The following is a 15547-nucleotide window of genomic DNA, read 5'->3' as shown; positions in this document are numbered from 1 at the left end:
GGAGTTAGGAGCTGGCCAGTATTTATTGCAAGGAGGCAATAGCATAAATGACGGCGGAGCAGCAATTGCTGGACCTTCTGGGAGCATTCGGAAGTTGAAGTACAGATACATCCCAAAGAAGGAGAGATATTCTAAAGGCAGGTTACTGAAAAGAGGGCTGAAAAGAGAGTGAAACCCAAAAAACGGGTCTAAAGAGAGATCATATAATGGAACAAAATTAGTTGTAAGTTGTATGGTGGACAGCTTTGATAAACCAACAGAATGCAATTAACAATTCATGGCGGGAAACGGCGCAATACGAAGGTAGACCAGCCCATAATGTTAAAGACGATAGCAAGTGTTTGTTCACATATATAAAGTGCAGCAGAGAGGCAAGATTAGATACATGACAGTTGAAAAATAATGTTGGAGAGGTAGGAATGGGCAATAGGAATATTGCGGACGAACTGAGTACGTGTTTTTCATTAGTCCTTACTGTGGAGGGCTTTAGCAGTAAGCCAGAAGTTCGAAAGTTTGAGGGAGCAGATGTGCGTGAAGTTGCATTTAAGCGGGAGAAGGTGATCGCGAAGCTGAAAGGTCTGAAGCTTTAGGTCACCTATACCAGATGGTCTAAACACCAGGGTGTTAAAAATGGTGGCTCAAGAGGTAGCGGACGCATTAGCAATGATCTTTCAAGAATCAATGGATTTTGGTATGGCTACTGAGGGCTGGAAAGTTGCAAATGTCACTCCACTCCTCAGGAAGGAAGAGAGGCCGAAGAAACGAAAATCTAGGCCAGTTAGTCAGACCTCAGAGTTTGGGAAGATGTTGCAATCCATTGTTAACAATGTCGTTTCGGGTACTTAGAGGTAAAATAGGCCAAAGTTAGCTTGGTTTCCTTAAGGGGAAACCATGCCTCATAAATCTCTTGGAATTCTTGAAGAAACAACAAGCAAGATAGACAATGGAGAATATATGAACGTTATGTACTGAGACTTTAAGAACACCTTAAACAATGTGTCACACGTGAGGTATCCTCTCAATGTTAAGTGCTCATGGTTATTCAGGAAGGATGCTAGCATTGACAGAGCATTGGCTGAATGGCAGGAGGTAAAGTGTTGGACTAAAGGGACATTTGCATAATGGAACTAATTGTTTTTTTGCCAACATTTCGGACGAGACGACAATGGGTAGAAGTGAAGGTAGAGTTGCGGATGTCGAGAGGCTGGAGAATAAAAGTTTAGAAGAGTTTCTAAATGTAAAGAAAAGTCGAAGTTCTGCGGTGCAAATGGACTTCGGAGTCCTCGTGCAGGATTCCCGAAAGGTTAATATGCAAGGTGTCTATAATGATAAAGGCAAATGCAATGTTAGCATACATTTACAGAGGACTAGGATATAATAACAAGGCTACAATGTTAACGCTTCAGAACGCGTTGGCACGTTCTCACTTAGAATACCGTTGAGCAATTTTGGGCACCCTATCACAGAAAGGATGTGTTGACATTGGAGACGTTTCATAGAAGGTTAACACGCTTGATTTCAGGATTCCAAGGCTTATCGTACGAGACTCGTCTGATGGCTTTGGGCCTGTGCTCACTGGGATTCAGAAGAATGGCGGGGGAGGGGTGGAATCTCATTGAAAATACATTGAATGTTGAAAACCCTCGACAGAGTCTATCTTTCGAAGATGTTTCATTTCCTTGGGGAGTCGAGGAACGGATAACGCAACCTCAAAAAATAGGGACGTCCATTTAGAATGTAGATGAGGATTAATGCGAGTGAAACTTGCATTTATTTTCTTCCTCAAACAACAGGAATTCTGCAGATGCTGGAAATTCAAGCAACACACATAAAAGTTGCTGGTGAACGCAGCAGGCCAGGCAGTATCTCTAGGAAGAGGTGCAGTCGACGTTTCAGGCCGAGACCTTTCGTCAGGACTAACTGAAGGATCCCTTACTCACTCTTCCTTCAGTTAGTCCTGACGAAGGGTCTCGGCCTGAAAGGTCGACTGCACCTCTTCCTAGAGATGCTGCCTGGCCTGTTACGTTCACCAGCAACTTTTATGTGTGTTGCTTTATTTTCTTCCTTTCTTCTTTCATTCATGACTTCAACAGGTCTCGGCATCATTGGCAAGACATACATTTATTACCAATTTCTCAATTCAATCATTTATTTTCATTTCATTCCACCTCTCCCTTTCTCTCTCCATCCTCCTCCACCTTCTGTCCCTCCTTCAGTGTCTGTCATGATCCAGTCTGTGAAGTCTGCATTCCGGTTCACGGTCCGGTCTATGGACTCAGGACTCCGAGTCTTCCAGCTGTCCCTTGTTTTGATTGAGTTAATCATAGGCACCTGATTCCCATTTTGTGGCTTGGAATATAAGTAGCCTTGGGATTGAGTGTGGGTGGCTGGTTTGTCTTGTCAAGATCCCCTGTGAGCAGCCTGCTGATTGAAGGCTAGTGTGGCCACTTGCCATCTTTAGGCCGTGTTGGAGAACCATCACTTCATGGAGCCTTGCTGTCAGTAGTCAGAGCTGTCGTTGCGGTATGGTTTAAGCTGTTTCCTGGGCCAGCTGAGTAGCTGTCAGGCACTCCGAGCTAGATAGGGATCCGGCTGTTTCTGTAGCCAGCTGAGGTTGCTGGCTGTAACTGCGACTCGAAGCAACCCTGAAGCAGAGGTGGAACGGTCTGTCGATCTTTGGTGTTTGTCTCTTCTTGTCCTGACCTCCGTGAGGTAAGTCAGGCCGTTTGCCGTTGCCCTTCGGGGGCTCCTGTCTTGTCTTGTCTTGTCTTGTCTTTGCCTGTGTTGGGTAAGTCAGGCATTTCAGCCGTTACCCAACAGGTGGATCTGTCCCACCTTGGTATGGAGATAAAGTTGTGTGCCGGCTTGTCTATGGATGAGTCCCAGCTCTTTGTCTATGTACTGCCCTGTCTCATGTTGGTGTTGTGTTAAAAATGAGTGCCGGCTTTTCGAAGGATAAGTCCCGGCTCGATGTTGATGTACAGCTCCCAATTTATCTCTCAGCTCCATCCTCTGAGTTATTAGCCTCCGCAGCCTCGAGACCCAAGACCCCAGCCTGCAGCCTCGAGACCCAAGACCCCAGCCTGCAGCCTCGAGACCCAAGACCCCAGCCTGCAGCCTCGAGACCCAAGACCCCAGCCTGCAGCCTCGAGACCCAAGACCCCAGCCTGCAGCCTCGAGACCCAAGACCCCAGCCTGCAGCCTCGAGACCCAAGACCCCAGCCTGCAGCCTCGAGACCCAAGACCCCAGCCTGCAGCCTCGAGACCCAAGACCCCAGCCTGCAGCCTCGAGACCCAAGACCCCAGCCTGCAGCCTCGAGACCCAAGACCCCAGCCTGCAGCCTCGAGACCCAAGACCCCAGCCTGCAGCCTCGAGACCCAAGACCCCAGCCTGCAGCCTCGAGACCCAAGACCCCAGCCTGCAGCCTCGAGACCCAAGACCCCAGCCTGCAGCCTCGAGACCCAAGACCCCAGCCTGCAGCCTCGAGACCCAAGACCCCAGCCTGCAGCCTCGAGACCCAAGACCCCAGCCTGCAGCCTCGAGACCCAAGACCCCAGCCTGCAGCCTCGAGACCCAAGACCCCAGCCTGCAGCCTCGAGACCCAAGACCCCAGCCTGCAGCCTCGAGACCCAAGACCCCAGCCTGCAGCCTCGAGACCCAAGACCCCAGCCTGCAGCCTCGAGACCCAAGACCCCAGCCTGCAGCCTCGAGACCCAAGACCCCAGCCTGCAGCCTCGAGACCCAAGACCCCAGCCTGCAGCCTCGAGACCCAAGACCCCAGCCTGCAGCCTCGAGACCCAAGACCCCAGCCTGCAGCCTCGAGACCCAAGACCCCAGCCTGCAGCCTCGAGACCCAAGACCCCAGCCTGCAGCCTCGAGACCCAAGACCCCAGCCTGCAGCCTCGAGACCCAAGACCCCAGCCTGCAGCCTCGAGACCCAGGACCGAAGACCCCAAGCCTGCCTCCAAGCCTGCCTTCAAGCCTCTAGACCCTTGCCTCCAGTCCTGCAGTTATGTCATATCCATGCCTGGTTCTGGGGTCCGAGTCCGAGGCAAGACCCAGGTTCTGGGTCCTTGTCCAGTCTCGGGCTCGGGGTCCAAGCCCAAGTCTGCGTTCTTTTCCCTGCTCCTTGTCTGTATCCTGTCATATCCCTACTCTACTCAAGTCCTGTTCCTTGTACTTCATTGTCTGCGTCTCGTATTTGGGTCCGTTCCCAGCGCCCCCCCCAAGTGACAGTGTCCGTGCTTCGGACAAAATATGAACTAATTAATGAAATTATATGTTTATTTAAGTTGCTCGAAGAACGTTACAATGAATCAGCGACTGCCAGCGATCATAACAAAAACAAAACGCGATAAAGCCGTAAGTCCTTCATCAGAACCCCCAAGGATATTGTTAACAACTGTACGGAATTCTGGAAAGTCCAATAAAACCAAATTCCTATAAGCAATAATTTAGCATTAGAAATGGCCGTGATTCTTCAGTGATATTCTGATATTTCCTCATTTACTAGAATTGTTTACATTCAACTGGATAAAAATGTTTTCTTGAAAATTATCGTACAAGAGTCAAAGAACATATGCTCAAAATAAGTCAATGTTTCTACTATTGGTATTTTCGCGAGAAGACACAATTTGAAGAAATGTATGCTCATCCTTCTTGACCAATGAATGAAGAGCTCCTCCATGTGAGTCAGAACATTTCTTCCATTCTCTTCAAGGCTCGCATTGGAAGATGGGACCATGGACTTTCTGATAATCTACAAAGTAAGACACATTATGTCGGTTAAGTGTGGACTGAAATTAAGTAACATTTGAAATATTACACTGCCTTTTTATTTCATTGACGAAATTATAAGCCATTGTTTATTCTCACTGAAAGTATTAGTCTCCTCAACCCAGCACGATTATGTGGCATTTGAAACGAAAAATACCAAATTCAATACGCGAGTGAGAGAACCGTATGGCGAGGATTAACTATTGAATATCAACGGCAATAATTTAATCAGCAGTGCGGATTTCATGCATCTCATCTGTATCGAAGGTTGGGTTGCTGGGGAGAGATGGTTGGAAATAATTTTAATTGATCGAAATGCAATATATAAAGAGAAACAGACGTGGAATATGCAATATCTTAGAGTCACGTGATTCGGACAGGATTCCGGGATGACAACTTTGTCTCTCTGATAACAGAACTCCTTGTAAACTACTTTCCCAGGACACCTATCTTTAAGAAATACAAATTGAAGATTGTGTTCTACGAAATCATAACCCGCTTAATGAATTGCTAGCCCCAGTGTCGGTTACTACGCATATGAGGGAGTCTGCATTCACCTTCACTTTTGTGGTCATCGTGAGCAACTGTGAACATCACAGATTGTCGACACTGCCGGTTATCAGGACTGGAGCATTAAGTGAATCAATGAGCTCACTTCCAGCACCGCCATATTCGCTTGAAGCCACATCTAGGAGAAAGTATAAATCAAATCGTTATCCTGTAAGCATACGTTGTACAGTGCACTCTGCTGAATGAGAGATATACTACTTGTTCTTTGTGTGATAGGCATTTCAATGGAAGACCGATGTTTATCTGTGCCCTGATTATGAACAGCTTATTCTGCACGAACACCGCGCACTAATTATCTTTCAAAGCCCCCACGACGAAATGAGCAAAACGCAATGAAAAAAGAAATGGCATTTCGTTCAATTACGCACCTCACTTGTATACAATATATTATCGCATGAATGAATTAACGCAAATCAGTCACATAAGTCTGAAATCTCCGATCAGTGTACGTCGTACATGCGTGTACACCTTCCTTATTTAGTGTATATTCGCGGCCAGCATGAGTTATAAGTCGAAAATAAAAACAGAATCACAACACAAAACATGCACCAACCACAGACACAGGGGTTTCCTTCAGTACATTCTGGCCCATGAACGGTGCCGGTAAACGGGTCACTGGTGTAATAGTCGATTTGATTCATGGAATTAATGGAACCAGAGTCTGGAAGTCAATGAAAAGGATAGTTGATAGAAAGTTTAATTTTACCTTTGGAACAAAATTCATAAACCCTTCATCATCTCAGTGACAGCATTGTCACATATGCTACGCTGATATCATGTCATAGAGTGCTGTGGAGGTGCAGCCTTTCCCTGTACCCCAAGTTCTGCAAAATCCGGATAAGCTTTCTGCACTCCCTCAACCTTTTGGGTATCTTTCTCGATGGTAAGTGACGAAAGTTGCACATAATACTCAAGTTAGTCCTCAACAACGTCTTCCACAGCTTCAACACAACATTCCAACTCCTGTACTTAGTGCATTGACTTATGAATCCCAACGTGCCAGAAGGTTTCTTTATGATCCTATCTACTATTGACGCATCTATCAGGGAATAATGTATCTGGTTTCCGAGATTCCTTTGCTCTACAGCACTGTTCGGTAATCCACTGCTCATGGTGTAAGTCCTACCATGTGCAACGCCTCACACATGTCTGTAAAAAAATTCCGTACTCCATTTACCGCCAATTTTTTCATCTGCTCAGGAACTGCTACAAGCTTTGACAAAGAACCTCACTGTCCAGTACACCAGGGGTAAGCGGAGCGGCCATCGTTGTAGAGAGCAGTGATACAGTGTGGATTTTGATGCTTCAGTTTTTTAAGGCATCAGCAAGGAGAGGATTGAGTGAGAGAAAGAGACAAGCTGTAAGTAGATTTTCTTGTCCCTACAGCCTGTGTATTCTTTTTCCAACTTTATTTTTGCTCAGTTAGAAAACGATGGATAGTCCAGTATCCCTCACAACTACACCAGTGAGAAATGCATCCAGCTGCATCTTCTAACGCACCGCGTTCAGTCTTTCGAGCTGGATCTGTATGAACTTTGTATTATTCGGTACAATGATGATCTGATAAATGGGATATATAGAGGGATAGTTACACCCAAGGTGCAGGGCACAGGAAATGGTGTCAGTCCGGAAGTGGAAAGTGGTTAAACAGCCAGTGCAGACCACCTCTGTGGACATCCCCCTCAACAGCAGGTTTGCCATGTGGGTTGCTGTTACGGGAGATGGTCTAGAAGAGGAAACTGACAGTGGCCAGGTCTCTGGCATTGAGTCTTGCTCTGTCACTCAGAAGGGAATGATGGAGAAAAGGCGAGCTGTTGTGATAAGAGCAGGAGAGTCTGAGGATGAGAACGAGATTGCCAGATGTAATCTTGCCTCTCGGATTTCAGAGTGAGTCCTCGGTATTTTTAAGTGAGAGGGTGAACAGACAGAGGTCGTGATCTGTGTAAGTAACAAAGACGTAGATTGGTAGAGGGTCGAGGTTCGCCAAGGTGAGCTCAGGGTAGTAGGTGTTACTTTAAAGGCCGGGACATCCAGGTTTGTAATCATTGGATTGCTACTCGTGCCACATGCTAGTAGAAATAGGAGTATCACACAGATTAACACGTGGCTAAGGAGTTGACGTAGGAGTGAGGTGGTCAGAATTTTGGATTATTGGACTGTTGTCTAGGAACGGTGTGAATGTCCGGACAAGTCTGCTTGCCGCTTAACTGGAGAGGGACTAGTAACCTAGTGGGAAGGTTTGCTTTTGATGCACGTTGGGGTGGGGGGATGGGAATGGGAGTTAAGCCAGTGTTGCACGTGGATGGGAACCAGAGTACCAAAACACAGAGCTTCTGGAGACAGATATTGTTATGATAGTCGACAAAGACAGGAAAGAAGGTTGAGCATGGGGTGGCTAATGCCCTCAGTTGCATGTACTTCAATGCAAAAAGTATCGTATGAGAGGCAGATGAGCTCACGGCATGGATCAACACATGGTATTATGCTATTGTAGCCAATGGTGAGACTTGGTTGCATGGAGCAGGGCTGTGGTTCCATTATTTCAGACGTGTCAGAACGGGGGTGTGGGGTGGAGCTACTTGTCAGGGAAAATGCCACGGTAGTACTGAGTCATGACAGATTGGACAACTGGTCTAGTGAGGCATTATTGGTGGAACTGGGAAATAATAAAGTCATGACCACGTTAATGTGATTATATTCCAGACTACTCGAAAGTCTACAGGACGAAGAGGAACAAGTTGGTAGAGACATCGCAGAGTGCTGCAAGAAATCTAAGTTTAGCTAGAGTAGGTGATTTTAACTCTCCACTGATTGACTAGGATTCCCATACTGTAAAAGAACAAGAGGAGATAGAATTTGCCAATTGTGTTCAGAAAAGTTTATTTTTTCAATCCCAGCGATAGAATGTGCGACCCTCGATATGTTAATAGAGGAACAAACAGGGCAGTTGAAACAGGCTCGTGTATCAAAAAGGACCTAGCAAGTATGGATTGTGAAACGCTGTTATCTGGCAAACGTGTATTTTGGAAGTGGAAGACTTTCAAAAGTGAAATTTTGAGATTAGAAAGCGTGTGTGTGCATATCAGAATAAAAGAATGAGGGAAGCTACGTTTTCCAGAGATATTGAGGCCCAGGTTAAGGAAAAAAAATGGTGTATCGCAGGTGTACGCAGATACGAACAAACTAAGTACCTATGGCGTATATAAAATGCAAGAAAGCACTTCAGAAAGAAAGCAGAATGGCTAAAAGAAGGCATGAGTTTGCCCAAACCGACAAAGTGAAACAGCATCCTAAGCGTTTGAACAGTTTTGTTGAGAACAAAAGTATTGCAACGGACAAAATTATCCTTTGGAATATAAGATTGGTAATCCATGCGTAGAGCCAAAAGTGATGTGGGTGATTGTACATTAAGCTTCTTTTTTCAATCTGGGTTTGCATGGGAGACTGACACAGAGTCTATAGATGTGAGGAAAAGCTTCATCGACTTCAGGAACTATATACACATTAGAGGGGAGGGTTTGTTTGCTGCCTTGAGCCAAATTAGGGTGGGGGCAAGTACAGATATGGCAGGAACACTAGCACTAATATATAAGTCGACAGGTGATGTACCGGATTGGAGGATAGCTAATGTTGTTCCGCTGTTGAAGAAAGGCTCTGGGGGAGAAAACTGGGAAACTGAAGGCCAGTGAGCATGACATCAGTCGTGGGGAAAAATTGGAAGGTATTCTAAGCAACAGGATATATCAATACTTGTACAGACAGATAAGGGATAGTCAGCATGGCTTCGTGCGTGGTAAGACAAGTCTAATCTACCGATAGAGATTTTCGAAGAAGTTACCAGTAAAATCAATGAATGCAAGGCAGTGTATCTCGTCTGCATGGACTTTGGAAAGGCCTTTGGCAAGGTCCTGCATTGGAGGTTAAGGTTTGTTCAGTCGCAAGGTATTCAAGATAAGGTATAAAATTGGATTAAACATTTGGTTCCAGGAAAAAACAGAGAGTGGATGTAGATGGTTGTCTGTCTAACTGAACGCCTGTGACAAGTAGAGGGTTCAGAGGAGATTCACGGTGACGATTCCGGCAATGTCAGCGTTATCGCATGAGGAACGTTTGATGGCTCTGGGCCTGTAGTCGCTTGAATTCAGAAGGATGAGGATTGTTCGCATTGAATCCTTTGGGATGTTGAAAGGCCCGGACAGAATTGATGTAGAACGGACGTTTCCAATGATGTGACATTATAGGACAAGAGGGTACAGGCTCAGGATAGAGGGGCACCCAATTAAATCAGAGATACAGATAAATTTCTTTAGCCAGAGAACAATAAATTTGTGAATTTTGTTACCACAGTCAGCTGTGGAGGCCAGATTGTTGAGCGTATTAAAGGCGGAGACTGATAGGTTATTGACTGGCCACAGCATCAAAGATTACAGGAAGAAGGTCAGGCAGTGGAGTTGAGCAGGACAGAAAAATATATCAGCCATGATTAAATGACGGAGCAGACTGGAAGGGCTAAATGACCTATTTCTGCTCCCAGGTCTTATGGTCTTATGGGCGGATGAGATCGGTGGTGGGCCTAGTCTTGATTGTCATCTATATCAATGACCCCGATGAAAATGGATCAGCAAAATTGCAGCTAACACCAAATTTACAGGTGTACTGAACGGCAAGAAATCCTATCACAAATTGCAGCGAGATCTGGACCAAATTGACAAATGGACTGAAGAATGGCAGGTGGAATTTACTGCAGACGTGCGAGGTGTTGAACTTTGTTAGAATAAAGAGATCAGAGAATACAAGGTCATAATTCACTGAAAGTGGCGTCACGGGTAGGCACGTTCGTAAAGATATCATTTGGCACATTGACCGTCATAAACCCAAGTATTGAGTACAGTAAGTGGATTGATATGTTGAAGTTGCATAAGACTTTGCTGAGGCATAAATTGGAGTATTGTGTGCAGTTGTGGTCACCTATCAATAGGAAAGAAGGAATCAAGATTGAAAGGATGCAAAGAATATTTAGAAGGGTATTGCCGAGGCCGGAAGCCTGAGTTATCAGGAAAGATTGAATAGATTAGGACGTTAAATATTGAGGGGACATTAGACAGACCAATAGAATATTATGAGGGGCATAGAGAGGGTAAATGTAGGCAGTTTTCCACGTTGGTTGGGTGGGACGACAACTAGTGGTCATGGCTTAAGGGTGAAATGTGAAATATGTAAGGGGAATATGAGGGGAAACGTCTTCAATCAGAGGATCGTGAGAGCATGGAATGAGCTGTCAGGGCAAGTGGTGCATGTGCGTTCGAGTTCAATGTTTAATAGAAGTTTGCTTTTGAACATGGAATGTATGGGTATGGAGAGCTATAATCCGGTGCAGGTCGATAGGACTAGACAGTTTAAATAGTTCGGCATGACATCAATGGGCCGAATGGACATATTCTATGCTGTATTTTTCTATCACTGACTGTTGTAACCACGTCTCACTGATGGATATAATGTAATCATCCCACGTGCTCATCGATGACCGAAGCTCATACGCCTTTCCTACAATGATTCTTGCAATTAAGTATATACAACTCAGAATAATAGTCACACCCTGCTCCGACTTTCCATTCCTGACTTTTTATGTTGGCATAACAACACTGATGCCACAAACGCTCCACGATCTGCTTTTAACCCTTGTTCCCATTTCCCTGCGACATTAGTTTAAAATCACAGACACCACCGGCTGCCCCTCCACAGCGTGCATCACCAGTCAACCTTCCAACAAAGGTATTATTCACATATTAGTTCATTTGCAATCCTTCTCCTCTGTGGAAGTCCCAACTTATCTGGACGAGAGTCCAATGATCCAAAAATCTGAAGTCCTCTCTCCTGCACTGTCTCCTGAACCACGTGTCAACCTGTATAATCTTCTTGTTTCTGATCTCAATAGAACATGCCACGGGCAGCAGTCCTGCGATCACGATCAATGGGGCCATATTCTTCAACTTAGCATGTAACACCTGAAACTCACTTCGCTGGACCTCATCACCCTTCCTGCCAATATCATTGGTACTGACGAGAACCATGACGCCTGGCTGCTCAGCCTCCCACTTAAAAATGCTTTGGACTCTTGGTACCCGGGATCCAATGTGCTATTGGGGAATTCCGTTCTCATCGACACACTATGATTACAGCTCCTATCATTACAGCTCTCAACTTCTCTTCCTGGCCTTTCCGGGTCACAGAGCCGAAGTCAGTGAAACAGGCCTTACCATTGTGCCTGTCCTCTGCATGGATATCCCCCCAGCCGTCTCCGAAGTGGTACAGGTGTCGTTAATGAGAATAGCGATAGTGGTACTCTGCACTGTCCACTCCTGACAGTCAGACTGACAATTGTTTCCTGCACCTTGGGTGTAAAAACCTCTTTATAAGTACTGTCGATCAACCAGTTAGCCTTCCGAATAATCACCCATTTCCAGCTCGGACTGCAAACACTGTCTGAAGGAAACTGTACCTCTTGCAGGTGGAGTCATCGGGGATACTGGTTGTCTCTCCACCTTGCTACACCCTGCAAAATGAGCCTTGCACTATCTTTACCTGGCCTCCCCACTGCTCTAACTGTGCAATAAGAAAGACAGAAAGAAATTTTAATCGAAAAAGATCTGCGTACACACTCCGTCTCTCTTCGCTGAAAAGTGTATGAGGTAAAGTTGAATTTCTTCCTATAACGTTGGCCCACTCACACATGTTATCATAGGACTTCCAATAACTAGCGATCTCAGGATTTTAATTTCAACCTTGAAGTATGTTTTGTTATCTTTTTCTGGTATTTGTTGATCTCTGATACCTTATGAATGGAAGAAGTGTTTATCGCCTGAAAAGTAAACGACAATTTACAAAACTCACCTGAATCTCCTGTATAATCCAACTTCTTGATGCGGGGAGTATCCTCAATCTCTTCATAAATTGCTTGGTAAAATATATCAGGTGAGTATCCCCCTCGTAACAAGGCGCCTGTTGAAGTCAGAGTTGGGAATATCATGTTTACTTACAAGTTCCTAATAGAAGAATTAACTCTTCTCTACTAAAATTAACAACAGGAGATAAATATATATACTACTGTTGGTAAAAAATGAACTTGTAAGATTCCTTCAGCACTATTTTGATCTCGAAATATGGGCAAATTACAGTTTAATCGGAAAGATTCAATATAAAACATATCCAGATTATATAAAAATAATTGTTCATTTTTGATGTACTGCATTGATACATTACGTTGCAAATAACAACGAGGTTCTTATGACTGCATAGATGTGGACACCATCTCTATGGTAACCGATAAAAAGAACACGGACTTCTGGGAAAAAGATTTGTTGCTCTTACCAATAAATAAAATATTATTCTGAAAAATAATAAAGTGCAATTTTTGAATCTTACCTATTCTTGCTGCCTGCCTTCTTATTAGCGTCTGCAAAGTGAATAGCTCGGCCACGAGGACGATTCCAAGAGTAACACAGACAACAACGAATACTTAAACGCAGATTTGTTAGATAAATTTAAAACAGGCACTACAATTTTAAGTTTCAGACATTTACAAAGAATAGTATTTAAATGTAAGTACTGAGGTAAATCTGCATAATCCCTAATTACTCGCAAAATAAGATTTGCAGAAAGATAACGACTACTTAGTTGAAAGAAGCAGAGGTAAATAATATGGGTTATTATGACATTGGAGAAAAACACAAGTGGCTGCAAATATTGACTGTAATAAGAAATAATACGCACACAAAACGTCCTGGGAATATCTTGAGGGAACACACATTATTTTTGCAAAAGAGGTATTTATCCTGAAAACAAATGACCACTGATCCAAGTTTGCTTGTGATTTTCTACTATGCATACCTATTCCAATCCGCCTCCACACACGGTGTGGCAGCTAGAGATATACTCAAAATGTAGACATCAACGTAATGGAATTGCAATATTAAACTACAATGTAAAGCATGCCATTGGAACCAGAAGAGTTTCCACTTTTTGCTCACTTAATCGTGTTTTTCAGCTCATGGGATTGATAATATGCTGTTTGCAATCATGAGGTTATGGCAGGTTGAGCTGCTAAACTGTGTTGAACGTTGATTTAAGGTGGTACTAGCTTTCCCTACCTGCGTTAACACGCCGCATATTTTTTGTCTCCCAATTACAGTAAAGAGTAAAATCGGTCATCCAATTTCATATTTATCTTTCAAAGGTGTTTGCATTCTCTCCAGGCCAAATGAAACCATGGTCTATCAGGAAAAACATGCTTCAAGAAAACTCAAAAAATCTTTCTTGCACAACCCTGGATTTATAACTCTTCTTTCTTCACAAGTACTTCAAAACATCCCGAGGCCAGCAAGCTTTGCAAACAGACTTGGTGACTTTAATGATCACCAGCAACCCGCTCGTGAAAGCGACGCTAGGTTTGAAGCACAAATATATAAGAGGGCTGATGTTATCAGGAGGAAAAAGATACCCGGAATAGCACTCATGTTTAATTTCTAACTCGTGCTTTTTCTCTGTGTCCCGATAACTCATAACTGCTGCACTGCAGTTATGTAGGATAAGGTACTTTGTGAAGAAGACGACATTTTTCACCGTGCTGTGTGGAATCGGGTGAAAACAGAAGACACCTGTAAGCTCTAGATTCACCACAAATGACACCTGACCAGAAGCAGCACAAAACTGCGCATGTGGGTAATATGAGTACACCACGGACAGACACATACCATACTTGCCATGAACATGAAATTAGAGTAACTCATAGGAAGTGGAAGGGCATCTGTCAAATGTTCAATTCTTCCAGCGCCAGCACACACTGGCAAAGAATGAAAATTTTGGAATTCATATTGGAATTGGTTCATTATTGCCACATTTACCAAGAAACTGTACATTGAAATGTGTGCCTTACATATTTTCCATACAGTGCAAATCATTGGACGGTGTGGGAGAACACAATAATACAATAATGGAATGCAGAATAAAATGTAACAGCTACAGATAAAATGCAGTACAATAAACTGTAGAGAACAAGATCATAACGAAGTACAATGTAGCGTCAAACGTCCACAGCGTTGTACCGGGGATTTTATTAATTGTCTTATGCAAGGTAGATACAGCCTGGTTGTCCGTGTTTTCAGTCTTTGGTATCTTCAGTCTGATGGAGCGGACAGATGAGAGAATGCCTGGGTTGGAAAGGTCTTTGATTATACTGCCTACTATATATAGTAGTGAGAAGGTATGACTGAATCCACATAGGTGAGGCTGGTTTTGCTTATTTGATGAGCTGTGACCACACGTCTACAGTTTCTTGCAGTCCATGGTAGAGCACCTGTCAGACCAAGAACATGCATCGAGATGGGGTACTTCCTGTAGTACTTCGGTGAAAATTGGTAAGGCTCGACGGGCATGCAAATATAATTAGGTTCCTGAGGAAATAGAGGCCTTGCTGATCTTTCTTGGCCATGGCGTCCACATAGTAGGACCAAGATACACGACTGGCGATGCTCACTCCTAGGAACCTGAAGCTCTCACTCCACATTCTCAATAATGTTAATGTGAAGAGGAAGATGCTCACTGATGGAAAGGATATTTTAAAATACACCATGTTACGTAGCTTGCTTTATCCATCCTGTAGTCTAACTTCTCGTTACTCTGGTATGGCCTGCTAAGATGATATCATCTACAGACGTGTGGATGGATTTAGAGCAGAATCTAGTCAGGCAGACCTTGAATGTTCAGGGAGGAGGATGGTGTCAGAGGGCATAACGTTGTGGAACATCGGTGGTTAGATTACAGTCTGTTGATTGGGAAGTCACGGATCTAGTAGCAGAGGGAGGGATTGTCCCATAGGGTCTGAAATATGGTAGTGGGCTTGCTTGGACTTACCATAATGATGAACAAAATACATGATATGTAACAGATCCATATGACTTCAATACTACTAAAACAGCAATTGCTTCCGCATTGACATATCAATGAACTAAAAACTTGCACTTTTTTCTCCAAGTCAGAGATAATATTGGTTGCAGCGCATGTTAAGAATAACTTATTAATACTCAGCCAAGGATCAGCATTCCTTCATCAAAAGTGTATGAAAATTCTCCAAGGTTTCAATAAGAACACCTTTGCAAGGCCCTTTGTGGATGGTTAATAATGAGAAGATGACCCCAGTGACGA

At 44.1% G+C, this 15547-nt stretch overlaps 1 protein-coding gene across 1 annotated transcript in view; it reads right to left on the bottom strand.

Annotated features, from left to right (window-relative positions):
- Positions 1–4288: 4288 nt before the first annotated feature.
- LOC140202076 (scavenger receptor cysteine-rich type 1 protein M130-like) overlaps positions 4289–15547 on the bottom strand; it is a 68792-nt gene continuing 57533 nt past the window's right edge. The window contains exons 12-16 of the mRNA XM_072266937.1: positions 12770–12862; positions 12239–12346; positions 5901–6008; positions 5335–5465; positions 4289–4760 (exon numbers count right to left, since the gene is read on the bottom strand). Of these exons, the coding sequence (XP_072123038.1) occupies positions 5371–5465; positions 5901–6008; positions 12239–12346; positions 12770–12862 (404 nt within the window). The 3' untranslated portion in view covers positions 4289–4760; positions 5335–5370. The remainder of the gene's footprint in view (positions 4761–5334; positions 5466–5900; positions 6009–12238; positions 12347–12769; positions 12863–15547) is intronic.

The sequence above is a fragment of the Mobula birostris genome, chromosome 8, assembly GCF_030028105.1.
Source record: "Mobula birostris isolate sMobBir1 chromosome 8, sMobBir1.hap1, whole genome shotgun sequence".
NCBI lineage: Eukaryota > Metazoa > Chordata > Chondrichthyes > Myliobatiformes > Myliobatidae > Mobula > Mobula birostris.
This window is presented reverse-complemented; position numbering and strand designations above follow the sequence as displayed.